The sequence below is a fragment of the Cryptomeria japonica genome, chromosome 8 (assembly GCF_030272615.1).
Source record: "Cryptomeria japonica chromosome 8, Sugi_1.0, whole genome shotgun sequence".
Lineage (NCBI taxonomy): Eukaryota > Viridiplantae > Streptophyta > Pinopsida > Cupressales > Cupressaceae > Cryptomeria > Cryptomeria japonica.
The window spans coordinates 537,481,449-537,494,111 of NC_081412.1; the positions used below are offsets into that span (position 1 = coordinate 537,481,449).

Sequence of the window (12,663 nt, forward strand, 5' to 3'; positions counted from 1 at the left end):
AACTATTTATTTTGTTTTTAGTTTGCAGCATGGTGAAAACCCATTTGTAGAGTACAACTGACTCTTTTATAAACACATTAAGGGAGAAAAGCAAATAGTTCAATTAGGTAGTAGTTGGACAGATATAGATATGTGTTAATAAATTAGTTTTAAAATGTCTATAATAGTTAAGAATCGAAGTAAATGAGAGAAGCATCTTGTTTTAAGAATTATGTATATCATTTATAAACCAATCTTGTCTACTAATTAACTGAATTGTTGTTTAACAGATACTTGCAAGTGTATCAAGAGTTCTTATCTACACCATAGATAAAAAATCCTACAAGTGACTTGCCTAATTCAGAGCACTTACAATTTTGGGTAACTACTTGCTTGTAAACTTGTCCAAATGCTCACGAGTAACAGAAAAAGACTCACCTATCTGCATTTTTCAGAAAGCTATTGGTTAAAGCAGCAAGACACTATCTTTTCTCACTATTTTGACAGTCTCTTCTGCTTTTGACTTTGTTCCATTCATTTTCAGTTTATTAATAGAATAATAGTTTAATATTATAAATAATAAAGTGTACATGTGCACTCATGGACCCAGAGTAGCAGTATTAGTAGTTTTTAAGTTCTTTTCCTTGTCAAACCTTCTGTTGTGGATCTTGATCAATAAGCCAGCGGTTTTGTGAAGTTTTGCCTCTTCGAATATCTCTTTCAGACTGGACCCCTTCAAAATTTCCTCATACTGCATGCAAATATCCTCATAAGCCGCACACTCAAAGATGAAGTGCCATTCAGTTTCGACTGCCCCTTTATTGCAAAAAAGACGAATTCTTTCCTCCCAATCCTCCTTTGGAATCGTCCATCTGTCCGTCTTGCATCTTAGATAGTGGGACTCAGTTCTAATCTGAGCGACAAGCAATCTAGCCTTTCCTTTAATTGGCACCCTTAGATTTATCCAGATGTTCACCCAGCGGGTTAAACTCTTTGATATAATGTACTTTTCTTCGGCCAACCTGCTTTGTCCACAAGGCAGTTCTAAATTTTTTAAACACGAACTTTTTAATCTCCTCATTATTATTTGGGCAATCGTTCAGATTGATGTCCCACTTGCTGGTCCATTTAATATTCTTCTTCATCCAAGTTTTCTTCCTCCGTTTTAATTCCTCTTCAACCACCATTTTGGGCCAACGTTGTTCATCCATGTTTTGAACCTTTTTTAAATAACTTATCAAACAAACTATAGCTGAGGCTTCTAGAGGGAACATTCCCGCTTCGGCAAGAAGAATCTCATAGGGGATTGTTGATTTGACTTTGAGATTGCTACTGATTAAGTGTTTTTGGATTCTTTCAAGTTGTCTACATTTGTGGTTTGACATGCTACTTCCCCAAATTTCGCAACCATAGAGAACAACCGGTGTAACCAGCAAACCAAAGAGAGTTTTCATGGTTTTCTAGTCCCATTATTCCGCCTTCCTACATCTGTCTTGGAGGAGGTAAGAGGCCTTCCAATCTCCTTGAATCCTTTTTGATCTACAAATCTCCCAGCTAAGCCTATTGTTGAAATCAATTCCCAAGTATTTGTATTCATCTACTATTTCCAAAGGGCAGCCTTCAAACATGAAGGAGATTTGCTGTTTTTTTCTTTTCAAAGAGAAGATCATTACTTTAGTCTTGCTGGTATTAACTTGCATTCCGACCTCTAGGCAAAAACGTTTAAGTGCCTTCAAATGATCCTTCAAATCATTTGCAGTTTTGGCAATTAGGATGAGATCATCCGCATAAAGAAGCAACTTCACAACATACCCTGCAAGCTGGATGCCTTCCCCAGAAGTCTTGTTTAGCCAATCTTCAAGTTTATCAATACAGCCCTGTTTTACTCCAATATCATTGCTAAAGCATTCAGACATTCCTTCTTTTGTTCTGATTTTAGCTCTAACTTGATCATAATGTGATTGTTATTGTATATGTTGACGATATTGCCCTCATAGGAAGCACAAACACTACAACTTAATGAGTAAAATTCAAATTGAGTGCGGTTTTTGACATGTCTGATCTAGGACTTCTACATTATTGCCTAGGAGTTGAGTTTTGGTAGTCTGGCCATTGCATCTTCATGGTTAAAATTAAAAATGCCATGAACCTTTTGGAGCATTTTAGGATGATGGATTGTAACTCATCTTCTACACCTATGGAGGTCAGGCTAACATTGTCAACATTTGATAATTCAAGCCTAGTTGATCAATCACTCTATAGAAAATTGGTGTGCACCTTTATATATCTGACATCCACTCGGCTGGATCTTTTCTTTGTTGTTAACTGTCTCTCTCATTTTTTGTCAAAATTACAGGTCTCTCATCAATTAGCTCTAAACTGAATTTTGTAGTATCCCGAAGGTACACTTGACTTTGGTGTACTTTATCCAAGTATAGCACTTTTTGTGCTAATTGCATATGCAAATTAATTAGGAACGATTAGTTGAAACTTGGCAGTCTCCCATTGGGTACATCTTATCCCTAGGTTTAGGAGTGGTTTCATAGAAAAGTAAATTTTAGCAAACCATATCTCTATATTCCACTAGAGTTGAAGATAGAGCAGTTGTGAGTGCCAATTGTGAAGTAGTTTAGTTATGAAACTGTTTTATAAAACTTCTAGCTTCCTCAACATACTGCTACTTGAAGCAAACCATATTGAAGTTGGTGAAGCATCCAATGTATCGTGCTTGAACCAGACACATCAAGATTTGTCATAACAAGTAGTTGTAAGTAGTTTGCTTTAACTATTGAATACTTTTTAGGCTATAATTATATATTTTTAGCATATATTCAATCATATTATGCGATGCTCTTAACTTGAGTAAGAATCCCATTTTCTTTCAACCTAATTCTTCTATTATTAGAATTTAATTTTGATATTATAATATTGATTTGAATTTGTTTGGGTTGATCTTCAACAAATTAGTAGATTTATTGACCAATTTTGAAAATATGCAACTCTTTTTTTTTTTTTGATTTAGGTTTTTTATTTTCTTCTTTCAATTTTGTTATGTTTTAGTATTTCTAGTGTTTTAATCTTGCACTTCTCGTTTCTTATTTTTCTTTTTTCTTCTTACCTTTATTTATAAATATTACTATTTTTCTTATGTTTTTTTAGGGTCTTCAATCATTGTAGATAGAGATGAAATTTGTGGGTAACCATAGTAGTGGTGAGGCTAGGAACTCCACTTCAAGGTATTAGAATAATGTCTTCAATTATTTATTTAATGGTCAATATTGTAAAGTATTGTAAATATTAGATGTTTCTAATTTTGCTTCTGTTGTTGATTGCGATATGTTCCTACTGAGGACCAGACTGCAGATATTCTCACCAAATCCCTACATCCAAATAAGTTTGTTAAGTTTAGGGGGCTCCTTGCTGTAGTAGATAGATTGACCATTAAGGGAGGGTATTAGAATAATATCTTTAGTTATTTTTTTAATGGTCAATATTGTAAAGTATTGTAAATATTAGATGTTTCTAATTTTTCTTCTGTTGTTGATTGCAATATGTTCCTACTAAGGACTAAACTGCAGATATTCTCACCAAGTCCCTACATCCGGATAAGTTTGTTAAGTTCAGGGGGCTCCTTGGTGTAGTAGACAAATTGACCATTAAGGGAGGGTATTAGAATAATATCTTTAGTTATTTATTTAATGGTCAGTATTGTAAAGCATTGTAAATATTAGATGTTTCTAATTTTGCTTCTGTTGTCGATTGTTTCATAATGGAAACATCGATCTTGTAACTCTATAAATGATCGCTTGATCATTCTTTTAATTCATTCAGTATTTATTATTTAACCAATTACTTGTGTAATACAAGGCACGACACACTGAACTTAGAGGTAGGAATGATGGTACGTAATTATCGGTGCTTGAGGATAAGAGGAGGCATCAATTGCCTCAAATATCAACTTAACTTAACCCCTAGTTGAGATATGTAGCTATGTAATAGAGTCAAATTGAAGATCATAGGAGATCCGAAAATTGTTCTCGATTCATATGAGGAGACAAAATTAAAAAAAGAGAGGATAGCTAAGGCAATCATCACTATGATAAATTCTCCTCCTAACTCAATGATTTTGATGTAGATGCCTCTTGCATAGGCCCATGGATATAGGACTCGTCCACTACAGATAATTCTCGCCAAGTGCTATCGTACGGGTTCTTTGATCTTTGTAGTACTCCTCATGTGCAACCTTTGCATTAAGGTATCTCATGGAATGAGGAGAAGCATTGTGAAGTGAGTATAACATGCACTACTTTTTGGTATTTTAATAACACATCATTCCATGTTGTGAGAAGCCAACATTGGAAGTTTTTGGTCAATGCATTGACTACTAATGAAAAAAGGGTCCAAGGCACCTAATTCATTGATTTGTGCAGGCCCTTGTTGGATGAAGCAATGAAAAACACAAAGTTCATAGTGAAGATCAAAAGAGAATTCACAAAGGCTGCACTATTTTGTTTAATGGGTGGATAGAAGACAAGAACTGCATGTTGATCAACTTCTTGCTAGCTTCAAGTGGATAGTTGGTGCTCTTGAAGTCAATTGACACCTCTTGCAAAGTGCAAAAAGTTGGGAATATGTGTAATATGTTGGATGATGTAGTCATGGAAGCGGATGCAAAGGATGTCATCTAAGTTGTGCTTGACAATACAACAATAAGAAAGCCTTTTAAGGAGAGGCACCTTACCCTATTTTGAATCCCCTGTGCAATCCACTGCATTAATCTTCTACTTGAGGATATAAACAAAATCAGATTGGTTAAAACCGTGGTTAAAGAGCACACTAAATATATTGACAACCACCCTTTGGTACTGTTCTTGATGAGAGAGCACACCAACAAAAAGGAGCTTGTGTAATCAAAAGCAACACAATTTGATAATAACTTCCATCACAATGTATAGCATTTCAGCCTCACTAGCATCTTTTAAGCATATGTTTGTGAGCACTAGGTAGGTGAAATCTCCATACTCAAAAAAGGCCTAAGAACAGAGGTTCGTGAAGACTGTTTTTGACATGTTTGCCCAGATAGTAGACGAGATTTTCAAGATAACTTTAAACTTATAGTTTATTACTTTGTAAGTTTATAGAGCCTATTAATTTTTTATTTACATTTTATTTGTTGTTTAATTTTATAAATCCGTACTAGTTTTTTAGGTGACAAAACTTTGGTTAGATTTCTTCATTTGGTTGATGTGAATTAAAACCCAATGGGTTGTCTGTGCAAGACCTTGGAAAAGGCCAAGGAGGCCATTAGACATCACTATGAGTCCAACAAAAAGAAATATAATTTCTTTTGGCACATAATTGATTTGAAGTGTAACAAGTAGGTCCACCAACACATGCATTGAAACCCAAGTTTTTATTATTTGATTCCTTAAGGGCTGATGAGGAAGTTATTGATTGTCTCAACATGTGCAAAAAGAGGATGATTCTCAATGATGTCCTTAGAGATGAAATTCTTGATGAGTTGTAGATTTACATGGGAGCAAAAGGGAGATTGTTATCTTCTAGCATATGGACTTGAAGGAAGTAGACTTGTTTAATAAGAAGAATTGTAGTTTACTCATGAAGCTATAAGTGTTCCTTTTGTAGATTTGTAGTGAAAGATTGTAGTGCAAAGTCATCAAAGCTTTGTCATCGCATTTTGGGCGCCCCCTAACACTTTTAGGTATGAATGCAAATGGAGCAAGTTTAAGGCCATTCACATGTAAAAGTGCAACAAATTGACCCAAAATGTCATGTCCCCTCCTTGATCATTATATATAACCTAAATGAAGTAATTATTATAAATTAATATAATAATTATCAACAAATGATTACTTGGAATCATTAAATATTTATTTGTTAAATATTATTGTTTAATTAATATTCTTGAAATGTTTAAATAAAATAAATTAATATTATATTTGAAAATATTATAAATAAATATTACATATTAATAAAATAGTGATATTTAAATGTTTGATCAATAACAGTGTGTAACTGTAATTGATCAATAATAAATTAATAAGTAAACATTCATTATCATAACAATGTAATATGAAACAAATATAATAATAAATAAATTCAGAAAACAAATATTCAATAAAAACAATATATAATAGAATAGCACTGATCCTGATCAATAAATAAAGTTAATTATTAAATCAAACACTAAGTAGACTGCTGGTGTCAGAGATTGTCCCCTCAACAATAGACAGTGATATTCAGCAAGAGTCATATCAGAGACAACGATATTAATAATACAGATGGTTAATATTGAATAATACAACCAAGTGATTAGCAAAGCTCGGAAATTGTCTTTACAAATAATAATCACCAGATAGAGCGACTTGAATATACATAAGAAAAGTCAGCGATTACACTTGCACATTGTTAAGGAATAAGAGTTAGTAATAACAGCGTTTAAAGAAACATGTAGTGCTGAGTTTAATGAAATAAATAAACAACAATGAACAGCGAATATGACTATGGTGACCACAGCATGAAGAACATCAACTTAGTGACAGCGATGTACAAGAGCAGTAATTTCTGTGATAAAAGTCTATGTTTTGGAACCGCCAATTAAGCAACAATTAATACAATGAGAGCTGCGATTTAAGAGGTTATCGTTTGAGAAGAATTATTTAAGGGATTCAATAAAGTCACAATGACATAAACCAGCAATTATCCTAATCAGATGATTAGTTATCTAATGAGCAAGCAGCGATTAAAGAGGTAATAAAATAATCATTAGTATGCAGATCGATGTAGTTATGTTATGAAGAGGTGCAAACTGATTATGGAGAGAAGAGACGTGTCTCCAAAAAATGCATCCCTTCCCATTGTGCAAAGATATAAGAAAAGAAAATAGATGGGATATACATGGGTAAAGAATATGAAGAAAATATAATAGAAGGTTTGTAAAAAGAGGATTTTGTGAAGGAAGTACAAGATGAGGTATAGCAGATTTATGAAGCATAGTTTAGCATATTTATTAAGCACATTGGAGCAGATATAAATATAGAAAGGCAGACCATTCAAGGAGAATAAATATGAATCAATGAAGCAAATAAATAAAATTGTGTGAGATATTAATTAAAGGACAAAGTCATAAAGTCTATCATCTTGTGTAAGGAACCATAACCAAATTCAAGAGCAACACTTTGAGATCTGCAGACATCATTGTTTCAGTCATAGTATATCTCCCATGGACCAATTAGAGGAAGTTATCAAGATAAGTCTTATCTTCCAAAATTATTTTAACATTATGAATTAAATATCATAGAAAAATGTCTTCAGAATTAATGACATTATATTTATAAATGCATTACAATTCTCACTTAAGTTAGAATTATTGTTTTAGGACTAAATCAAGGTGAATCCCAAATGGGGACATTACACAAAATCATCTCAATGGCATCATTTTTGTGTAGTCCTAATGTTTGTCTTCATGGAAAAAAAGTGGAGGCGCAGGAAACTAATGATGCAATTGGCATGGGTGACATCAATCCATGTTTGGATTTAATTATTGAGAATGTTAAGCTCATGTTTTTCACCAAGATCACTAATTTTGAAATGGAAGCAGTACAAGCAGAAGTGGAGGCACAAATGAAAGCAAAAGCATTAGGCAGGACTTTATTGGATGGTAACAATGATATGCTTAAGGATGATATTGTTCTTAAGGAGGAATCTTTACCATCCAATTTGAAGGTGCCACCACAAAGGAGCTTTAGTTAGAGGAGAAATTTGTAAAATATTTATGTTTTTTTATTATGATGATGACAGCTTATCAATCATCGCATATAACACTATGATTTGTATTATAAGTCCTTTTCTGGTTTCAATCTAATTGAAAAGCTACCTATGAGTTACACACATTCAGTACTTTGCATGTTATTAAGTTTTTTTTTTCAATTCACTAGGCCAAGTCCCAAGTACAAGTCAAAATTTTGGCCTACCCAATTTTTGCTAAGTCCATTTTTGAACTATGATATAAACAAGTCATTAAGTGAGTTGCTTGAGATAATTTGCTAATAAACTTTTTCTTCCAGGTAAAAATATATATCTCAGAACAAGAAAATATATATTATTCAATCATTTTAAAGCATTCTTCAGTTCTTTAAAACACATTCTTATGAAGGCAGGTTGTCTCATGGATTTTTCCCTTTGCTAGTATTTATAAGTATTACCAGTGATAAATTCTAGTAATTACTTATGTTCTGCATTAAGTCAATCTTAATGTACTATGAATCCAACAATTCCGACAGCTTGACAATGAATTCTAGCCACAAATTCTCATAAGCTCTGGCCAATATGTTCATAGTCATTTAATTTTCTTTATATTCAATTTATGTATAGAATAACATGTTAAGTGAGAGAACAATACCTGGAGCTATAAATAGGATGAAATAAGGTATAATTGCACCTAGAAGGCAAATTACAGATGAAGCGGATAAAGCCCTGCAACACTTTTACAATATGAATAATGGGGGGAAAAAATTTATTTCTAGATATAGATAATTTTTCATTTGCAAATCGGTTGATATTATTAGCATTGCATTGAAAAATAAAATAAGGTTTATGCTATTGAAAAATAAAATAAGGTTTATGCTAGTAAATGACATACCCTTGAGCACTGTCAAACATGAAGCTTAGAACATAGCTTAGAAGAAGTTGAGCTGGTAAGCTCACCATCAGCAGAAGAATGATTATAGGGATTGCTTCCTATCATGCAAAAGCACACCAGTTAAAATGCAGAGAAATTATTAAATTGCTTTCTATGTATCTCCTTCAAACAAATGATTGCACAATACAAATAAAACAAAGGAAAATGGTATAACCTGAAAGCAGGGGATTATTTAAGTAAATACATCGTGGATATTTGTTCAAGATTTGCACCATATATTTTTACAATTGGGAGATGATCCCAGAAGGGAATTATACATACATACATATCCTAACTAAGAATTTTGACAATACTGTCTCTAACTTCATTGAAAAAGGAGGCATAACTTGAACTCATATATTTTAGTTAGTAGAAACTTTTATTGAACAAATTAGCAGAAGCATGACATAATTAAGTGGGCAGTGTAATGGTCTTTGTTTTCTGAGTTTTTAGGTCCTTTACAAGTCTATTCTCGTTAGAAATTAAATCTCAAATATTCTTGATTTTGCATTCCAGGCTTCTTGTACCCATTTTTATTTTTTTCTTACGTTACCAGTTCGCCCCCCTAGAAGCCCTGGGTTCTGGTCTGATTTGAACTGGATTTTCCATACGGGTTTTGTACAATGGCCTACGCAAGGTCTCACATTTTGACTGTGGGGTTAGTCCTGCCAAACCCAGGCAGACCTGAGAGGAATTTCAGCCTAGAAAGTCATGGCCGACCAAACCTGGGCTGAATTAGAAATTTAAATAAAAAAATTAAGTCTTTTACTTTTTGCAAAAAGTGAAAAACAACCCCTCAACCCTAAATTTGCACATACAAAACAAAAAAAAGGCAAAACCTAATTCATTTATGCTATCGTGAATGAAAAACAAAACCATTTTCCATTGCTAAACATATTTTTCTGCTTGCCATTGCACAAAGAGAGGTGAAGGTTAATCGTTGAATGCTCCAAGCTGATTATTGTGCTACTCCTACATGTTTGCAAGTGTTTTTGTTCTCAGAGAATTTACAAAGGAATATTTCTTCAAAAGAGGTAGGTTTTTTGTTTTTTGTTTTTTTGTTCCTTACATTATTTTCTACCTACGTAACCTGGGGATGCGTCCCCATGCCTAAAAACCCTGTTGCAGTCCAAGGACATTCCAGGGACAGAGAGACGGCCAATGGATATCCCCTAGGCATCCCCAATCTGCTAAAAAAAGCCAGAAATGTCTTGAAAACTAGGGGATGCCATTGCCTAGCCTTCACGTTGCTGCCTCCTCGTCTAGGACATTCCTTGATCGTCTCGGGGATGGCTGAACGTCCCCAACATCAGTCAGCATATTTTTTTTAAACTCATTCAAGTTAAAAAGAAAGCCTCTTTTTATGCTTTTGAGGCCCTCTCCCTCCCAGCTCACCCCAAAGGGGAATAGGTTCACCATTTTCTCTCATTTCAACATTTGTGTGAGAAGAAAAAAGAGAAGCAGCAGCAGGGTTTGAAGCAAGCCATTGAAAGAGGAGCAACAATAGGAGATAGAAGGAAAAGAGATCCAATCTAGGGCAATGGGGCTGCAAATCCTTCAAAGAGGTAAGTTTCATCCTTTCATTTTTTTATTCAATTTTTTTCAAAACTTGAAGCATGAAATGTCTGATTTTTTTTTTAGTTTGTGCATTTTTTTAGTTTAAAGTTGCATTTGATCTCAAAAAAACATGAGTAGCAGTGAGAGTATTAGTAGTAGAATGAAGTGGAAGTAGGTGGTGGAAATACAAGTGCAAGTGTTGAGGGTTGTAGTGAACAACTAAACCTATTTAAGTGCCCTTCAAAAACAATGGAAAAATATGCAACCCTTTCAACAAGAAAAAACTCTTCTCCAATATATCACACGTAAGGATAAAATGCAAAAAAAACAGGGAATTGCCATGTTCGCTTGACAAATTTTAGACGCAGCTACACAAAGGTACGGTCTCACTTTTTAGGTGTTAAATGCCATGGAGTTAAAGTTTGTCCAGCACTAAAAGAAGATAAGAATATAGAGTGCCATAGATTGCACACGGAGACAGAAATGGGGGTTCAAGGTGTGGCAATTCCGACACCTTCTTTTGCAAGTGCACAATCATGTTTGCCTATGTCATCCATGATTGGTAGTAGTCAAGTTGACAAAAAAGGAAAAAGGAAGATGAGTGATGGTGACAAGGGAGGATCAACTGAACCTATGTTGATTGTGCAAGCACGAGAAGCTATAGACTCTTCCATTGCCAAATTCTTTTTTGCTCATGCCATCCCATTTCATGTGGCTTGTTCCTTTTTAAACAAATGATCAAAGATGTAGCCACTATTGGTCCCTCATTCATATCCCCTGAAGATCACGCTATGCACTACCTTCCTAGACAAAGAATATTCCAAGGTTAATGTGCTAATAGAGGATGTGAGGCAAACTTACCTGAGGACAAGGTTCTCTATTGTGATGGATGGGTGGATTGATGTTAGACATCAGGTACTCATCAATATCAAAGTTACATGCCCTGCTGGTTTCTATTTTCTCAGACTCGTGGATTGTTTAGAGAAGCGTAAGGATGCAAACTTCCAATTTACCATTTTGAGAGATGCCATAGAGGAGGTTGGGCCCTCAAATATTGTATAGGTGATCATTGATTCAGCACGTGTGTGCAAATCACCTTGTTTGATGATGGAGGGTGCTTACAAACACATCTTTTGGACCCCATGTTGTGTTCATGCACTCAAGAATGCATTGAAAGGCATAGGGAAAATAGATTGAGTGTAGCAAGTGGTGGCAGAAACTAGAGAAATTCAAATGTTCATTTGCAACCACCACATCTCACTTCAGGTCATTTTCAAAGGAGAAGTTCCTCAAACCTAGAGAAATTCAAATGTTCATTTGCAACCACCACATCTCACTTCTCTCTTCAAGTCATTTTCAAAGGAGGAGTTCCTCAAACCTGTTGAGACAAGGTATGCCACTTGCTTCATTTTGTTTCAACATATTGAAACATTGGAAAATTAAAATTTGAAACTTTAAACATTTGTATTCCAATTACATTGAGCCTTATATTGCTTTTAATGAATATAGCTATGACACTTACTTAATCTTGTTGGAAAGGATGTTTGAGATGTTTATCAAACAAAAGATCCTTGATGATGATTGGTGATCCATTGTGAGGTAAGACATTGCCAATTTTATTATTAAATTGTTGATTTTATTAAAGATTAAATATTAGATTGCTGATTTTAATATTTTAATTTTATTGTCCAATGTTCCAACTTTCGAAGTTTCTAACATGTCAATTAACTTGTCCATTAATTCATTTGAACTTTTTGTTTGCATTGTGCATATATGTTTGCTCTTCCATCTCACCTATTGTAGATGTCATTAGATATACTGATACAAACTCTCCTAGTCTAGGAGAGATATATGAGACATTTCACAACATGCTTGGGAAGATAAAGTAAACAATTTTGGCTAAGGCTCCTACTTTCGGATTTTTGAGCACCATATTTGGTCCATTGTGATGCAGAGGTGAGGCACAATGAACACCCTACTACATATGGAAGCCTTTGCTCTAAATCCCAAATGGTATACACCAAGGGATGGAAGGGTGCCTCCATGTGATGATCAACATGTTTTAGATGGGCTCACATGGGACATTGATAAGATGTATCAAGAGGACGAGGCTTTAATACATTGCACACAATTCCTTGACTTTGAAAATCTTTGTGGTCCAATGTAATGTACGGTTGTACCAAACTTGGATCACTCAAGATTTGTAGAATAACTTCATGAAAGTTGTAGTGTAAGTGGAAATTTTATCAAATTCTTGGTGCAATGCTCCTAATAGGTAATTATTGATACCTATGACAAGAAATACGACATTCTCTTGAGGATACTAGTTTGCTGCTTAACGCAAAATCACCTTAATGTTGAACATTGACCTTTGATATTTTTGGATATGTTGCGAAGTATACATATTGGAGAGTGTTCAATGCATA

General features: G+C 34.2%; 1 protein-coding gene across 9 annotated transcripts in view; it reads right to left on the bottom strand.

Moving 5' to 3' along the window:
* Window positions 1-12,663, bottom strand: part of LOC131027665 (uncharacterized) — a 300,093-nt gene that overhangs the window by 41,651 nt on the left and 245,779 nt on the right. For all 9 annotated transcript variants that reach the window (XR_009102519.2, XM_057957732.2, XM_057957733.2 and 6 more), the window contains 2 exons: window positions 8,642-8,739; window positions 8,402-8,475 (listed from right to left, as the gene is read on the bottom strand). Coding sequence is in view for 8 of the 9 variants with exons in the window: in XM_057957732.2 (XP_057813715.1) it covers window positions 8,402-8,475; window positions 8,642-8,739 (172 nt within the window). In the remaining variant the exon portion in view is untranslated. The remainder of the gene's footprint in view (window positions 1-8,401; window positions 8,476-8,641; window positions 8,740-12,663) is intronic.